The sequence below is a fragment of the Hemitrygon akajei genome, chromosome 9, assembly GCF_048418815.1.
Source record: "Hemitrygon akajei chromosome 9, sHemAka1.3, whole genome shotgun sequence".
Taxonomy (NCBI): Eukaryota; Metazoa; Chordata; class Chondrichthyes; order Myliobatiformes; family Dasyatidae; genus Hemitrygon; species Hemitrygon akajei.
The window spans coordinates 46,455,548-46,474,930 of NC_133132.1; the positions used below are offsets into that span (position 1 = coordinate 46,455,548).

Sequence of the window (19,383 nt, forward strand, 5' to 3'; positions counted from 1 at the left end):
CAGATTATGAAACATCTGACCATGTCTGGAGAGTGGTGGAGAGTGACCCCAGATTATCTAGACCACAGAACTTCATTCTGGCACATCACAACTTAGCTGTAATGAGGAGAAAAATGAGGAGCTTAGGATAAAGGGTATAATCCTTACCCCTTACACTGCCTGAGAATAAAGGAATCACATAAGCTTCCCAGAAACATGCCATAAGCTACAGGAAATTTCATTGTATTTCTACATACCAGTTAGAAAACTCAGGAACAAAGACCAGTCTCTCATGGTGTAGAAGGTCAAATGCTGTCATGATCACTGTGACCCCTTCTAAAGATGGCAAACCAGTGATGAAATCTGTGATTTGGCACCACAGGTGTCAAGGGACTGGTAGGGGCTGCAGGATTCCAAAGGGCCACTGGTTGGAGGAATTGGACTGGGCACATTGAGGGCAGGCAGCATCTGCAATCATGGTGGACCACCAGAACCAGTGTTGCAGAAAACCCACAGCCAGAGAAGGGTGAGGAGTGGGCCCTCTGGAGAGCCTCAGAGTGCAATACTGCGAGTACTTATGTACAGTTGTCAAGGGTATTGGCCAGAGCAGGGTCATGCTGTAGGGCCTAATGAATCTAGTTCTCAAGGATCCAGATGTTTGGGATGAGGATCTGGAAGGATAGAATGTTGGGCTGGAAGTCAATATCTATTTCAGCTGGGCATCCACCTTGGTAGTCTCGGAGCTAGGTTGGTAGGTGATGGTAAAGTTGAATTGCTTGAAGAAGAGGACCAACAAGCCTGATGTGGACATACAAACAAGATGGATGAACTCAGCAGGTAGGGCAGTATCTGTAACATCCAGCTTGTTTGTACGTCTTGATTTGACCACAGCATCTGCAGTGTACTTTGTGTAAGCCTGATGTGGGTTGATTGGGCAGGTCTGTTGTATGGATATGATATTCTGGTGGTCAGCTCATATCAGGAAGGGCTCAGTGTTTCTAATCAGCCAATGTCTCCATTCCTCCAAGGCCCATTTAATGGTGTGAAGCTCCCTGTCTCATACTCCATAATAGCAAAGTAGAGTTGAATTTGTGCAAGAAGGCGGCACATGGGTGTGTCTTCCCATTCGACCCTCAGTGGGAGAGATGGCCCCGGCGCCAACAGCAGATGAATCCACCTTTACCATGAAAGGTCCAAAAGGGTTCAGATAGCAGTGGATGAGAATGGTGGTGAAGCATCTCTTGAACTCCTTGAAAGCGTAGTCCACAGCATCAGACCAGCATATCCGTGAGGCAGGTGACATGGTGAAGGAAGTGAGTAGAGCGACTGTAGTTTCAGATGAAATGGCGGTAAGAGTTGATGAAGCTCAAGAAGCACTGTAGCTGTTTGAAGGAGCTCAGTCAGGCCATTCAACAATGGCGCACACTTTCTCTAGCCTTGGGGTGAAAGGACGTAACCCAGGAAGGAAATGATTGTTTTGAGGAACTGATATTTTTCTAACTTGCAGTATAGTTGCCTTTCAAGGAGACGCTGAAGTACTGAATGGATGTGACAGACATGGTCTTGGGGGGTGGGGTCCTTGGAGAAGATGAAGATGTTGTCAAAGATGACAAAGATGTGTAGCATGTCTCATGTAATTTTGCTAATGAAGGCTTGTAAAATAGCTGAACTGTTGGAAAGTCTGAATATAATCACCAAGCACTTGTAGTGACAGGTGAGTGTTATAAACATAGTCTTCCATTCATCCCTGACAGATGCAGATCAGGTTGTATGTTCTCTGTAGATCCAGCTTGGTGAAGATCTGGGCCCCACAGAGTGTTTCAAATGCACTATATTCTAAGGGAGAGGGTAGTGGTTCTTAATAGTGATTTTGTTGAGTAGTCGATGCAGGAATGAAGACCCCCATCTTTCTTTTTAACAAAGAAGAATCCTGCACTGGCTGGAGACTGGAATGGGCAAATGAAATTGTGCTGTAGTGCTTTGGCAAAGTCATTCACAGCTTGGGTCTCAGGAAGGGAGAAGAAGAACAGTTGACCTCAGCATGGGGTGGTGCACAGGAGAGGTTGATTGTGCAGTATTGTAGTCTGTGAGGTTTCCCTCTTACAGAAAACGATGGATTCCTATGGGAATTAGGCGACATCAAGGGTTTCCTCCATTTTCACAGATTTACAGGGTGAAGTCAACTGTTGCAGCAGGTGGGGTCCAACTCAGCAGTAAACTGGATGACCAGACAAATTGAGGGTTGTGAGTGGAGAGCCAGGGGTAATCTCAGAAGAGAAGAGTGCTGGGTGAGTTGATCAGGAGGAATTGGATGCTCTTTGATGCTCACTTGCACAGGCAATGTGAGTGCTCTGATCATCCCAGACCTCAAGGGATGTATGTCAATGGCCAAGATGCAGAAGAGGTGAGAGGCAGTATCGGTAGGAGATCAAAGCTGCACACACAGAGTCCAGTCTAGAAAGTTGCCTGCTGCACCAGAGCCTTCTGAGTGTGTAGAGTCATCGGGATGTGGAGGAGGACAGAGAGTAAATCGGACTATGATGCTGGAATGGGGGGCTGGAGGGAACTTACCAAAGAAGACCCCTTGTTTCTACCTGGCTACTGATTGTATGTGCTCGAACTTCTAGCCCTGAAGTTCTTATAAACTTTGAACATTTCCTTATCCTCTGCTATAGCTCAATCCTTCCAAAATATTTCTTATGTGCTTAAATGAAATAAACTAGCTTTTCAGCAATATGCAGTTTTACCTCTGAAATAGCTTTTGCCAATACATCCATGTAGGTACTAATTGGCAATTCCACAGGAGCCTGTAATGCCTTCTCAACAGCCTCATTTACAATTGCCTTTACATCTGGATGATCCTCAGTCACTTCTTCAACTGCTGTTTTTATGGCATCTAAAGAACAAGCAATTCACATATATTTACACACTTCAGAAATTGCAACTATTCAAAATTACAAATAAATTGTTAATGCAATATGTTTTCAGTTATGAATTTTTTGTTTAAATATGTGTAGAGTATGACAGAACAAAGATTGTGTGTTTTTACATCAGATTTGTATGTCTTGTGATGATTTATTGAACAAAAGTGGATCAGGAGCTTATATTCTTTCAATATACCATAACCATTGTGAATTCTTTAGAAACTTCAAAGATGCTTTTCTCATTTGTGCTTGACTTCTTCTTATTACATTTTTGATAACACTTCTGCACAAATTAACAAATGGATGGAAATAAAATAACAGACAATTGAACAAGTGTGAATAAAGATAAATATCAAATATTAAAATGGAGATTAGAAACTACTATGTTAACAAATGGGAGGAAGAAGAACGTTTAGTACAGATGCTAAATATACATTAAAAAACAAGCTACAGAAGTTAATAAAGATATTATCATTCATTGAAATGTTTACCTACCAAGGTTTACAGATACTGCTGGCATGTCTTCTGCAATTGGTAGATATGGATCATCAGTGATCTCGTTTAATGATGTTTCATTCGCAGCAGGGTCTTATGTTTAAAAAATCAAATACAACAATGGAAGCAGTTAGAATTACATAATATTAATACTTTCAAATACAATACATTGGACAAAAAAGCTGCAGAGCATAGTGCACATTTATGAACCAAGATCCCACCATCCAGGTCTTGCCTTCTTATTACAGTTACTATTGGGCAATAGGTACAGAAGCTTGAAACCCGACACCAACAGGTTCAATAACAGGTATTTCCATTCAATCTTTCAGTTCCTGAACCAACTGGCCAAAGCTTAATCACTACAGTTTAGCAACACTGTGATCATTTTGCACTGCAATGAAATTTCTTTGTCCTAATTATGTTCTTCCTTGTAAAACTTGTGTTTTATTTATGTTTTTCTTGTCAATGCTGCTTTTATGATGCTACGTACTGAAAGCATGTACTGTACCACTAGGATCAAGGACAGCTTCTATCCCACTGTTAATCAGACTCTTGCATGGACCTCTTGTATGCTTTAATGAATCCTGTCCTCAAAATCTACCCAGTTATGATCTTGCATTTTATCATTTATCAGCACCACACTTTTTTGGTAGCTTTTACACTTCATTCTGCATTGTTCCTGTTTTACAGCTCAGTACTCTGTGTAATAGTTTCATCTGTATAAATGTACACAAGAGCTTTTCACTGGATCTTGTTTCATGTGACAATAACCAACACCAATATCAATATGTACTTGTAATGTTGCTGCAAGAAAGTTCTGCATTGCATCAGCGCATACACGTATTACCCGTGTGTATGACAATAAATGTGACTTTAACTTTTACTTTGTTCTTTTGCACTTTATGTTGGATTCAACTTTGCAAATTAAAATATTTTAATATTTGCTATTAAAATATATTCATTATTTTTAGATGTTGTTTACATATACTTATATAATGTCCAAAGCATTGATGCAATTACAAAGAGTGCACACCAAAAGCTATATTTCATTGGGAGCTTGAGGAGATTTGGTATGTTAACAGACTCCAGCAAATTTCTACAGATGTACCATGGAGAGCATTTTGACCAGCTGGTATGGAGACACCAATGCACTGTGTCGGAAAAAGCTGCAGATTTTTTATACTGTAAATTCAGCTAGCTCCATCATGGTTCCCAGCTAGCCTCCCCACCATCAGGGGCATCTTCAAAAGGTGATAGATAGATAGATAGATACTTTATTCATCCCCATGGGGAAATTCAACTTTTTTTCCAATGTCCCATACACTTGTTGTAGCAAAACTAATTACATACAATACTTAACTCAGTAAAAAATATGATATGCATCTAAATCACTATCTCAAAAAGCATTAATAATAGCATTTAAAAAGTTCTTAAGTCCTGGCGGTTGAATTGTAAAGCCTAATGGCATTGGGGAGTATTGACCTCTTCATCCTGTCTGAGGAGCATTGCATCGATAGTAACCTGTCACTGAAACTGCTTCTCTGTCTCTGGATGGTGCTATGTAGAGGATGTTCAGAGTTTTCCATAATTGACCGTAGCCTACTCAGCGCCCTTCGCTCAGCTACCGATGTTAAACTCTCCAGTACTTTGCCCACGACAGAGCCCGCCTTCCTTACCAGCTTATTAAGACGTGAGGCGTCCCTCTTCTTAATGCTTCCTCCCCAACACGCCACCACAAAGAAGAGGGCGCTCTCCACAACTGACCTATAGAACATCTTCAGCATCTCACTACAGACATTGAATGACGCCAACCTTCTAAGGAAGTACAGTCGACTCTGTGCACTGTCCACCATGAAAGATTCTCACCATCCATGGCACGTCCTCTTCTCCTTACTACCATCAATGAGGAAGTACAGGAGTCTGAAGACACACACTCAATGTTTTAGGATCAACTTCTTCCCCTCTAACATCATATTGCTGAGTGGTCCATAAATCCATGAACAGTACCTCACTATTTTGCTCTCTTTTTGCTCTATTTATTTCTATATATATTCTTATTGTAATTCAACAGCAACAACAGAAAACTGATTATTTGAATGCTTCAATAGAAAAAAAACTTCTTTAATATAATGATCTAATTATATCATCCAACTTTGGGAAATGCAGATTGGGTGTTCACTGTGGAGAGCACACATGTTCAGCCCACGAGTGACCTTGAGGAACTAGTTGCTTATCACTTTAATTCTCCAAACCACTTGCAGTCTGTCTTATCTACCAAACTCTACCAATATAAGTTAAGATTGAAATCTCCCAATATTCAATTCAAAAGCTTTCTCTGTTTGTATCAGATGTGGTTGGTTATGCTGCAAGCTATTAATTGGTAATATTAACTCAGTTTTTCTCTCTCCTGCCTGACTGATGATAATTTTCCAGCCAGTCTTTACAGGTGAAGCAGCACTTCACTTGTAGTTCTTCCAGTCTAACTTACAGCATTCAGTATTCACAATGAGCGCCAAATGCATTGGACAAACCAAAGACAATTTGGATTGGATTATGACATTGAAGGGCATATATGTTCAGCTCACATAGGTGACCTTGAGATTCCTGTTGTCTACTATTCGAGTTCTCTATTTCATTCCCATTCTAGCTTACCCTTTTGTGGCCTCCTTCACAGTTATAACAAACCCCAATGTTGGCTTGAGAAACACCATCTCATCTTCTCTCTGAACACATTGCACCCTTATGGATTTTTATTATATTTGGTGCCATGATGTGCTCTTCCCTGCATTAGGGAAATCAAATGCAAGAAAATCATGTTCTCTGTTTGTAACAGTACAAACCAAGACTGATACTGTAATATTGACTCTCTTGTTTTTCCTCAACTAGCACAGTCTGACCTGCCACTCTGCATTTTCCCAACTCCTACATTCCTCTGTTTATGTCACACTCAGTAACTACTGTTCTGAACAAAGAACTACCACACTCCATCCCAAGTGACCTCATTAACTAGCTGGTTAATTAACTCATTTACATCTTATCCTCAGGATACATTTGGGCTCACCCCATCAGGGACATTCATTTTGTCCAGTCCATCTATTTTTCACCCACAATGCACTTTTATGCAAACTATTTTTCTCTCATTATGGTCTTTTCAGTTCTGATGGAGGTCTCCAACCTGAAATGTTAACTTTGTTTTACTTTGCTGTTTAACCTGTTGAATGTTTCCAGCATTTCAGAGAATCACAGTAATCTACAGCACATTTTCTCATTTTATTTCAGAGTTTCAGTCCCTGCAGTTACTATTCTTTTTTTTTTGTATTTTCAATTACAAGCCCCAGAAATTCATTGGCAAGTTATCATTTTAGAGGATCTGTCCTGGGACCAGCATGTAAGTGCCATTACAATGAAAGCACAACAACACCTTTACTTTCTTCGGTATGTCATCTGAAGCTTTGACAGTGAAAAGTATCCTGACTGGTTGCATCATGGCCTGGGATGGAAACACCAACACCCATGAATGAAAAATCCTACAAAATGTAGTGAATACAGCCCAGGAAAGGACTGCCCCATCATGGAATATATCTATAAGGAAGGCAGCCACAAAAAAGCAGTATCCATCATCAAGGACTCCCACTATCCAGGCCATGCTCTCTTTTGTCAGCTGTCATCAGGAAGGAAGTACAAAAGCCTTAGGTCCCACACCACTAGGTTCAAGAACAGTTATTACCCTCAACTATGAAGCTCCTGAACCAGCATGGATAACTTCACTCATCTCAACACTGTACTATTCTACAACCTATGGACTCACTTTCAAGGACTCTAAACCTTATGTTCTCAATATTATTTACTTATATATGTATGTATTTATTATTTTTTTTGTAATTGCCATTTGTCTTCTTATATGCATTGGTTGCTTGTAAATCTTTGTTTCTTTGTATGTAGTTTTTCATTGATTCTATTGTGTTTCTTTCTATCTATGAAAAAAGAGCCTCAGGGTAGTATATGGTGACATATACATACTTTGATAATAAATTTACTTTCAACTTTGAGAGATTTACCTAATCAGGTCTGTTGAACATACTCAATTTTTTTGCAATATCCTCCACCCTACTATAATCAACAATACTTACTGTTTAGTCTTCACAGTAAGATTTTTTTTAAAATATTAATATATTGCAAAGGGAAAGGAGTGAGGAGCCCATGGATAAGGGTAAAAACTTATGGAAGAGGCAGAGGTAGTTTAGATAGACAGGTGAGGGTTTTATCTGTTTTAATCAGATTAATCCTAATTAGGCAAATCTGTAAACCCAGAGTGAATTACTACCAAATCCTGTAGCAGGGAAATTGCCACAGAACCGGTGATGCCCTGAGTCAGTGTCCAAAGAGTGAATCTTACTGATAACTAGGTGCCTGATCTGGATACTGTACCTGGAAGAAATCTGGCACTCATTTTTTCCATGTCTTTGGACACTTCCCTGACCACTCCTACTCTCTCCTTTCCTCAGTTGCTCTTGTCTCTTCTCTTTCACCAGCACAGATAGAATATTTATTTTTAATTATAATTTTTTTGTTTTTGGTTTTAGGCTTGAGCAATCAGATCAATGCCCCTTAATTGAGTGCATTAATGGCAATTAATTTATATCAAATTATTTTTTTAAAAAGCAACAAATCTAATTTGCTGCCTGATCTGCTGAGTTCCTCCAGTATTCTGTGTGTGTTGCTTTGGATTTCCAGCATCTGCAGAATTACTCATGTTTAAGCCCTGATTTAATTTCATGAGGACAGACTAAAAAAATTGGATGTTTAACATGTGTACTGTTGAGTTACATAAATGACATAACAAAAATGACTTTTGTTCATATTAGCTTGTTCTGAATCCAAGGATAATATAATTTACTTGCACTTTAAAAAAAAATTGAGATTGATTTTTCACTGCAATAGGCAAGATTAATCTATTAAAATTATTAATTCATTAATTTCTTTTCTTTGTTAATTGCTTCTTTTAACAGTCCTTTTAAAAACATGACAAACACAAGTATATTCATATGATCCAGAAATTTGGAATGTTTCATAATTAGACAGAAAAATCAAGATTTCCATTTGTGAAAGGATGTACTTGTCGCCAGTAAACAGCTCACCAGATTTTCTACAATTGCTTTCTGCTGCTTGACTCTTCATGAAGCCCAATTAGAAGGCACAAAATTGAAAAGATTTCCAGTACATTGGAATAAGAAGAGAATCTCTGTCTGTTTCATTGGAAGGAAATAGTTGCAATAGATAATGGTAGGTCTTGAATAATTACAATATTCTTGAATCATTTTCTGTGTATTTACTTAACCATCTTAATTCTATTTTTGTTTTAATTATTTTTAATGAGCTGTGATAGTTTAATTAGTGTTTATCTTTTTTTTTACAGATCTGAATGGCCTAGTCCTCTTCTATTTCTTAAGTTCTTAAGTTACTCTGGACGTCATTCCTTGAGTAATGTTACTTCACTGTTCTGGGTCACAGAAAGTCAAGTGTCAATGGAATTTGAGATGCTCTATGAAAACATAGGAAAGCATTCACAAAAAATGTTTTTTGCTATACTGTAACTGTACCCTTATTACTATCAGCTCTTGGACTTTGATCTCCCTCTTCATTTATAACACCAATTGACAAAGGATCTGCCTCTGCTGGGAAATAATTGTAAAAATATTTTTCACTGATAAGAAGACCTTGTCTCTAGGTAAAATGTAATCTTTTTAACATGATGCATAGAATGAAATGAAAAATGTGTGAGGGAAAAAGCATGGTTTCATCTGAGAATTTTCCAGTTAAAGAAATAGATTCCTTGCATTTTGTATCAAAAATATTGTCGATATCATAATCCTGGAATTACTAAGCTTTGACAATATTAAAAGTAAGTTTACTAAATAAATGTCTAAGCTAGCTTTCAACACGATGATGAAGTAAAACAAAAAAAAATCAAAACACATAATGAAACAAATATGGAGATATTGAGTCATAGATTCACAGAGCATGGAACAGGCCACTCTACCCATGCTAAGCAATGTGTACCTATCCAACCATATCCCATCTTCTAGCTCTAGACCCATAGTCTTCAATGTTTAAGTGACTGAAACACTCATCTAGACAGCTCTTAAATGCTTTCAGTGACTCTGCTTCCTCCATTCTTTCTGGTAATGCATTTCAGTACCCACAACTCTCTGGCTGAAAAAGATCCCTCTAAATCTCTTACCGCTTACCCCAAATCTATGTACCGTACTCTAGTTTCATTCATGTCTGATTCGGAGAAAAGATTTCCACAGTCCACCTTATCTATATCCTTCATCATTTTATATAGCTCAGTCATTCCCCTCTTAACCTTCTCCACTCTGGAGAAAAAGACCTACCCTCTCTCATCTCTTCTCACAACTAAAATATTCCACCCCAGGCAAAAACCTACTGAATCTCCTCTGCACCCTCCCTAGTGCTACCACATCCTTCAGAATTGCATGCAGTACTCCATGTGAGGTCAGACCACTTTGAGATGTGTCTGAGATGAACATTGGATGGAGAGATAAAGAGATAAAGGTGAAATATATCAGTCCGCAACTTCAAAACATCTCTGTCCCCAAATCAAATAACTAGTAACTTCACATCATTATGACTGGTACCAGTATGCAAACAATGTTGAAGTAGTGAATTTGAAGTTGATTAGGACTGTGAAACAAGTGGTCAATACTTTTAGCAAATACAGGAACTGGCGGAAAAAGAAACAATTAATTATGAAGTTAGAAAAGAACATATTGGGAGTACAATTAAAACAAAAAATCACTGGAAAACTGAAAGTTGGCGTGTTTAAAAATTAACTTTTTTTGTTAATTACCTTGAATACGCTCTGGTATCTCCTTTTCCAGTTTATTTTTAACTGTGGCTATTGCTGATTGCAATGTTTCCATTCGAACCATTTCAATATTCTCCAACTTCAGTCTCTCTTGATGTGGCTGTATAAGCTGGGACAAGTCCAGCACCTGAAAGAGTAAACCACTTTTAAAGTTATGTGAAAATATCTAAGAATTCAGAGGAATAATAAACTTGTTGACTATTTCTAAAATGTCTCTTGGCTAGGATGCATTCAAACATCTTAACTGTAATGAATGTTTTGTTTTTTATCCTGTTATGCAACTCTGACATCACTTTTTAAAAATAGGATCTAAATGAGCCTTCTTCTTGTTGAAGGGCCTGTGTTTTAACTCATGTAACTTCTGTACATATATTATGGATTTTTTTTCAAATCAGGCACTGATACAGCCACAGCAGAACTCTGCAATCTTTCATTATTTGGATAATATGTTTTATTTTTTGCAAAATGGACAGCATTTTCCCACAATATTCCATTTCCAGATACTAGTTACTTAATCTTCTCACATCTCCCTATAGTTTTATTATGTCCTCTTCACAATTTACTTTCCTAACTATCATCATCAAGAAATTTAGCACCTACACCTTTCTCGTCTTTATTCAAGTAATGAAGGTATACATAAAAAGTCAAGGTCCTAGCTTTAATAACTGTCACGTACCACCTATAACACTTTGCCATTCTGAAAAATCTTCATTTATAACTAACCTATGTTTATGTCAGCAAGCCAATGTGTTAATTCCTATACTACAGCCTTCATTTTCTGCAATAACCTTTGATGTGGCTCCTTCTAAAATGCTTCTGAAAACCTAGGTATAATAGAAATCACTTAGATATGTAATAATGCTTCAGCCTTGCAGAAACTGCAAAATCAATGTTAATTTATTATCTATGATCCTTTCTAGTTTAGCTGAAGGTTTAAACAGAACTGAAATAAAAGTTTTAGTTCAAACTAAATTGTAATGCCTATTGTCTCACCCAGGAGAAGGCCCTTAGGGAAATATAATATGGGTGCCAGACCATAAATCCATGTAGATGTAAAAGTAAGTCATCCAAGTAGATGATACAACATTTAGTTGGATCTGCACTTTTGAGTCTGCTCTGTCACACAATAAAAGAGCAGATCCAAGTTTCTTCTACTTTATTTTTCCACCCTATCACCATAAACTTTAATCCCTTACAGATTAAAAAAATCTATTCATCTCAGAATTGACTATATTCAAAGATTCAGCTTCCATTACTTTCTGGACAAGGAAGTCCAAAAGTTTGCAGCCATTTTGAGAAAATAAGTTTATCCTCAGAAGTGTGCCCCTTATCTGAGACAATGCTTTCTGAAGGGAAACATGCTTCCCACATTTATCCTGTCCAGTTCCCCAAGAAGCTTATATATTTCAACAAGATCACCTCTCATTCTTCTAAGTCCCAATGAATACTGAACCAATCCATTTAACCATCCTCATAAGACAATCTTTCCATACTAACTCCTCTACTAACTCTTCTCCTGTAATAAGACAACTTAAAATGAACATAAAAGTCAAAATGTGTTCTCGCTGATGCTTTGTACATTGTAATAAGATTTCTGTACTTTTATATCCTAGCTTTCTTCAAATGAAACCCAGCATTCAATTAGCCTTATACCTGCTATATCCATATGTTAGCTTTATGTTTCATGCCTAAGGACCTTCAGGTCACCCTATGTTAAGGAGTTCCACAGTTTTTCTTTGGCAAAATAAGAATCTGTTATACCATTCTTTCCTTTAACTTCACGTTATATTACATTGACAACTTGTTGCTAACTACTTTAATTATCAATACTGCTCTGTAAATTGCTTGTACCTCCTCACAGGTTGCCTTCCAAACCTACTTTGGTATTGCCCTTAGTACATTCACTTTCTTCCTCTAAATCAGCAGCTGTGGAAATATCTATGGTCTCTTCACCAATCCCTATGACATCCCTACCTGGTTTTCAGTTGTCTGTCTAAAAATGATTTAGACTTGCTGCTTCTTGCTGTTTAGTCAGTCTGCTATCCTTGCTTATACATTTCCTGTAATGTCATGGACATATATCTCACAAAGCAATTCTTTGTACATCACCCTTTTAAAAATCCCAATATGTATTTCACTTATTACTTTGTTTCTTTCCAACCTATGACATACTTGTCAATACCATTAAAACACATCTATAATTAAATCATTGTACACTCAGTGATCACTTTCTTTGGTATAGGAGTGGAACTCAGCATAGTCTTCTGCTGCTGTAACCCATCTACTTCAAGGTTTGACATGTTGTGCATTCACAGATGCATTTTCTGCACACCACTGTTGTAACTGTTGTTATTCGAGTTACTGTTGCATTCCTGTCAGCTTGAACCAGTCTGGCCATTCTCCTGTGATCTCTCTCATTAACAAAGCACTTTTGCCCACAAAACTGCCACTCACTGGATCTTTTGTTTTGTTTTTGCACCATTCTCTGTAAACTCTGGAGACTGTACTGTGTGAAAATCCCAGGAGATCAGGAGTTACTAAGATATGCAAACCACCCTGTCTGGCACCAAAAATCATTCCACAGCCAATCACTTAGATCACATTTCTTCTCCATTCTGATGTTTGTTCTGAACAACAACTGAACTTGTTGACCATGTTTTCATGCTTTTTTGCATTGAGTTGGTGTCAAATGATTAGCTGATTAGAAATTGCATTAATGAGCAGGTGTACTGGTGTACCTAATAAAATGTTCACTAAGTGTATAAAAGAATAATGCAAATTAATTGTATGGAGGTCTGCATTTATCTCACCTTTGCATCATACTTGAGTGCAATCAGTTCACAGAGAGTGGACTTTCCTGCAGATTTTGGACCTACTACTGCAACCTTACAAGCTGTACGAGGCTGAGGAGGAAGAAGGTAGGGTCGAGGATTGTCAAGAAACTTTTTCAAAGCTTCCTCAGATGAAAGAAAATACATTTTGTCCAAAAAACTGCAAAATGGAAGTTATAAACACAAAAGTTATTATTTAACTTGAAACTAAATGGACATAAATACAGTTAATGAATGAAATTTGCTTTAGATTCCTCCACAGAACAGGAAGGATAAAAATCTGATCTATCATAAATAGCTATATATAATATACAAAAGTATGAAAATCAGTAGAATTCAATAAACACAATAAGCTGGAAATAATCAAACCCTTGATATTAATAACAACAGGAATAAGAGGAGATGATCTTGGAGAGAGATTACATATTTGAAAAAAAGACACTTCCTTGTGGTTATCATAGAACACCTAGATCAGGCTCCCTGATTAGGAACCTGATTTAACTTTATAAAAGTCAGCCAGAAACATGGCACAGAAAAGCCAGCAGTAGAATGGAGTAGAACTGCAAATAGGAGTGCTGCACAATGCCCCTCAATGACTCCTCATTGGTTTTCACCACTGATACTTCTGAGGAACAGGATTCATATTCACTTGGAAAGTAATGTTCTAATTAGGGGTCAGGTTGCCATCAAGAATTCCATCTGGATAGCCTCCTGATGGCATGGACATCAATTTCGCAAACTTCTGGTAACTGCCCCTCCCCCTCACCATTCCTGTTTCCCTCTCTCACCTTTTTACTTGCATGCCCACTCCCCTCCCCCCACCCCATCTGGTGCTCCTCCTCCTTCCCTTTCTTCCATAGTCTTCTACCCTTTCCTACCAGATTTCCTCTCCTCCAATCAACTTCCTAGCTCTTTACTTCACGACTCCCCAACCCCCATCTCCCAGTTTTTCCTATCACCTAACACCTTGTACTTTTTCTGCCCCTCACCTCTGTCCTCATCTTTTATTCTAGACCTGAAGAAGGGTCTTGGCCTGAAAAGTTAACTGCTTTTTTCTTTCCGTAGATGCTGCCTGATCTACTGAGTTTCTCCAGCATTTTATGTGTGTTGTTATAGGAAGGATGGGATTGCATTAGAGAGGATGAACTAGATTTACCATATTGCTGGAGACAGTCTGGTACATCTTGGGACATTTATCCATAATTCTAGACTCCTCAGCCAGGTGAAATATTCCTCATATACAGTGTGTATACAATGTGTATATTCCTCTTATAATAGTGTGCCATAAATAACTTGTCAGATGATTTATGAAGCTGACAAGAAAATCCATTTGAAAAGACATTTTGAGGTTTTAAATTATTTAACAATCATTTCATAAACAGAAATGGATTTTTTCCCTAAAATTGTACCTGGCAGCAAATTGTGCTTTGCCCAAAACAAAATTCCCATTAAACAAAGACACGGGACATATTCGACCCCATTTGCTTCTACGCCAACGGTATCCTGGTGCTGTATATTTCAAAGCTGCAACGGTCCGGAACAGATAATCCTGTTTGAATAAAAAAAATATTTTTATAGGATGCAATATTTTCCCATTAAAGTTAAATCCCACCTAATGTTAAGGTATTGAGGTTTTGATTGCTGCCAACAGCAAACAAGAAACAGCCTACCCCAACGCCTTTCAAATCATTGTCGGGGACTTCAAATAGGCATATTTGAAGAAATCTCTGCCCAGTGTTCTCTAACATATCACCTGCAGCACCAGGGGCCCTAATACTCTCAACCACTGCTATACCATGATACGGAAAGCATACTGTTCCATCCCTAGAACGAATTTTGGGAAATCTGTTCACTTTGCTGTTGTCCTCCTACCTGCACACAGGCAGAGGCTAAAGAGCAAGGCTCCAGAGGTAAGGACAACAAGGAGGTGGTCACAAGAGGCAGACGAGTAACTATGGGATTGCTTTGGGTCAGTAGACTGGGCCATATTCAAGGATTCATCAGAGGATCTGAACAAATACACCATAGTTGTCACAGACTTTATAAACACAGTCGTAGGTGAGTGTGACCTCACAAAATCATTCAGAAGCCCAAACCAAGTGATCTGTAATCTGATGAGGGCCAGATCAGTGGCATTCAGGTCTGGCAAGCAAGCAAAATACAAGAGCCCAGGTAAGATCTCTGGAAAGCTATTTCATGTGCAAAGTGGCAATTCTGGGCTAGAATCATTAAAGGATGCTTGACAGCTGTGGTCGGGCTTAAATGCTACCACCTCTCACAAAATGAAACCAAGCAACATAGGTGACAGCAAGGCTTCACTCCCAGATGAGCTCAATGCCTCTTATGCTCACTTTGACTATCAGGAGGGTGAACCCATGAAAAACATTTGGCCCAGACAGGGTACCTGGCTGAATACTAAAGACCTATGCTGATCAACTAGCTGGAGTGTTCACCAATATCTTTAACCTGTCGCTTCAGCATTCTGAGGTACCTATCTGTTTCAAGCTGTCTTCAATTATACCGGTGAATAAAAAGAATGTGGCAACCTTTCTAAATGACTATCATCAAGTAGCACTTACATCCACTGTGATGAAGTGCTTTGAGAGGTTGGTGATGAAGGATATCAACTCCTGACTGAGAAGTGATTTGGATTTGCCTAACAACACAACAAGTTAACAGCAGATACCATTTCATCGGCTCTTCACTCACCCCTGGAACATCTGGACTGTAAAGATGCATACAGCAGGATGCTCTTCATCGACTACAGCTCAGCATTCAATATAATCACTCCCTCAAAACTAATCAATAAGCTTCAAGACCTAGGCCTCACACTTCCTTCTGAAACTGGATCTTCGATATCCCCACTTGCAGACTCCAGTCAGTTTAGTTTGGCAACAGCATCTCCATGATCTCCATTGGCACAGGTGCACCACAGGCTATGTGCTTAGCCCTCTATGCTCTACTCATTTTATACTCATGACTGTGAAACTAAGCACAGCTGCAATGCCATGTTTAAGTTTGCTGACAACACCACTGTCGTTGGCCGAATCAAATGTGGTAATGAATTAGCATATCGAAGGGAGATTGAAAATCTGGCTGAGTGGTGCCAGAATAACAACCCCCCACTGAAAATCAGCAAGATCAAGGAGCTGATTATTGACTTCAGAGGAGAAAACCAGAGATCATTGAGCCAGGTCTCATCGGGGGATCAGAGGTGCTGAAGGTCAGCAACTTAAAATTCCTCGGTGTTACCATTTCAGAAGATCTGTCCTGGGTTCAGCACATAGGTGCCATTATGAAGAAGAAAGCACAGCAGTGCTTCTATTTTCTTAGAAGTTTGCGAAGATTCGGCAGGCCATCTAAAACCTTAACAAACTTCTATAGATGTGTGGTGGAGAGTATATTGACTGGTTGCATCATGGCCTGGTATGGAAACACCAATGCCCTTGCATTTAAAAACCTACAAAAAGTAGTAGATATGGCTCAGTTCATCACGAGTAAAGCCCTCCCCACCAATGAACACATCTAAATAGATCACAGGAAAGCAGGATCCATCATCTAGGACCCCCACCATCCAGACCAGGCTCTCTTCTTGTTACTGTTATCAGGAAGAAAGTACAGGGATGTTAGGACCCACACCACCAGGTTCAGGATGACTTATTACTTCTCAACCATCAGGTTCTTGAACTTGAGGGGTAACTTCACTCAACTTCACTCGTACAATCACTGAAGTGTTCCCACAACCTAAGCACTTACTTTCAAGGACTCTTCATCTAATGTTCTTAATACTTATTGCTTATTTATTTAAATATAAAATGGTGCCAGCAAAAAAATGCAACCAAAGGCAATGTCCTTCACAAAATTACTTCTTTCACTTCTTTTTATTACTTATTTCAAATATGGCTCTGCTACGATTGGAGACTGAGGGTGGATATCAGACCACTGGAAAATGATGCTGGAGAGGTAGTAATGGGGGACAACTAAATGGTGGAGCAACTGAGTAAGTATTTTGCATCTGTCTTCACTGTGGAAGACACTAGCAGTATGCTGGAAGTTCCAGTTGTCAGAGGTCATGAAATGTGTAAAGTTACCACTACTAAAGATTCTTGGGAAACTGAAATGTTTGAAGTTAGATAAGTCATCTGGAACAGATGGTATATACTCCAGGGTTCTGAAAGAGTTGGCTGAAGAGATTGTGGAGGCATCAGTAATGATCCTTCAAGAATCACTAGATTCTGGAATGGTTCCAGAAGACTGGAAAATTGCAAATGACACTCCAGTCTTCAAGAAGGATGAGAGGCAGAAGATAGGAAATAATAAGCCAGATAGCCTGACTTCAGTGATTAGGAAGATTTTGGAGTCAATTATTAAAGATGAGATCTCAAGGCACATGATAAAATAAGATGTAATCAGCATGGGTTCCTCAAGTGAAAATCTTGTCAGACAAATCTGTTGGAACTCCTTGAAGAAATAACAAGCAGGATAGACAAAGGAGAATCAGTTGATGTTGATACTTAGATTTTCAGAAGGTCTTTGACAAGGTGCCACACATGAGGCTGCTTAACAAGGTACAAGCCCATGGTATTACAGGAAAGATTCTAGCATGGATAAAGGAGTGACTGATCGACAGGGGGGCAAAAAGTGGAAATAAAAGGAGCCTTTTCTGATTGGCTGCCCGTGACTAATGGTGTTCCACAGGGGTCTGTGTTGGGACCAATTATTTTTATGTTAGATGTCAATGATTTGGATGATGGAATTGATGGTTTTGTTGCAAGGTTTGCAGACAATATGAAGATAGGTGGAGGGGCAGGTAGTTTTAAGAAGTAGAGAGACTACAGAAGGACTTAAATAAATTAGGAGAATGGGCAAAGAAATGACAGATGAAGTACAGTGTTGGGAAGTGTGTGATCATGCACTTCGGTAGAAGAAATAAAAAGACTGACTATTTTCTAAATGGTGAGAATATAAAAACACTGAGGCACAAATGGACTTGGGATTCCTCGTGCAGGATTCCCTGAAGGTTAGTTTGCAGGTTGAGGCTGTGCTGAGGAAGACAAATGCAATGTTAACATTCATTTCAAGAGGACTAGAATATGAAAGCAAGGATGTAATGTTGGAGTATTGTGAGCAGGTTTGGGCCCCTTATCTTAGAAAGGATGTGCTGAGCTTGGCGAGGATTCAAAGGAGGTTCATGAAAATGTTTCCAGGTTTGAGTGACTTGTCAAATGAAGAGTATTTGATGACTCTGGGCCTGTATTCACTAGAATGCAGAAGAATGAGGGGCAACCTCTTTGAAATGAATTGAATGGTGAAAGGACTTGATAGAATGGATGTGCAGAGGATGTTTTCTATGGTGGGATAGTCTAAGACCAGAGGACACAGCCTCAGAATAGAGGGGAGTCCTTTTAGAATTAAGATAAGTAAGCATTTCTTTAGTCAGAGAGTGGTGAATCTGCATAATTCTTTACCACATCCAACTGTGAAGGTAAACTTTTTATGTATATTTAAGTCAAAGGTTGATAGATTCTTGATTGGTCAGGGCATGAAGGGATACAGGGAGAAGGCAGGAGATTGGGACTGAGAGAAAAATTGGATCAGCCATGATGAAATGATGGAGCAGATTCAATGGGCCACATGGCCTAATTCTGCTCCTATATCTTATGGTCTTCTGGTGTTATACCCATAGTCAATATTCAGGTAAAAGCAAATGCTAAATGCATAAAGTTTTGGAAGCAAGATATGGAAATGTTAACTATCAATGGCATTAGAAGTTTTTTGTGGCATTGAGTTGAAGTATACAAAAGGTCAATATATAACCTAAGGTCAACAAGAATCAATATTCGTCATTCCCTGAAGGAACAAAACAAAAATAAGCTGCAAATTTGTAATTTATTTCAAACTGTGGAAAAAGTAAAGCAGAACAAAGGAGTGAAACAGTATGGACAACTTGGTAGGTGCAGCAAGCAAACTGAATATTTTTCAGATTCCCAATAACAACAAAAAAAAAGAACAAGTAATGCCAAGGTTATTTTTAATACACATAACCACGGAACAAATGCAAAGAGCTTCCCAGTTAGCACCCAGATAAGTTAATGCTAGTGTCCTACCAACATGTGGAACTTAATCACTCAGTGACTTATTTAAAAGCCAAAAGACAAACAGCCTTTTATAAGAGATTTTAAAATCAAAATGTAAAATACAAAATTTAATCAAGTTAAGATACATTAGTTTGTCACAAATTAGCAATTAAGATCACTGTCATTAA

General features: G+C 38.6%; 1 protein-coding gene across 3 annotated transcripts in view; it reads right to left on the minus strand.

Moving 5' to 3' along the window:
- Positions 1-19,383, minus strand: part of ak9 (adenylate kinase 9) — a 162,248-nt gene that overhangs the window by 101,611 nt on the left and 41,254 nt on the right. For all 3 annotated transcript variants that reach the window (XR_012100217.1, XM_073055891.1, XM_073055892.1), the window contains exons 11-15: positions 14,528-14,667; positions 13,098-13,278; positions 10,270-10,414; positions 3,399-3,491; positions 2,727-2,875 (exon numbers count right to left, since the gene is read on the minus strand). Coding sequence is in view for 2 of the 3 variants with exons in the window: in XM_073055891.1 (XP_072911992.1) it covers positions 2,727-2,875; positions 3,399-3,491; positions 10,270-10,414; positions 13,098-13,278; positions 14,528-14,667 (708 nt within the window). In the remaining variant the exon portion in view is untranslated. The remainder of the gene's footprint in view (positions 1-2,726; positions 2,876-3,398; positions 3,492-10,269; positions 10,415-13,097; positions 13,279-14,527; positions 14,668-19,383) is intronic.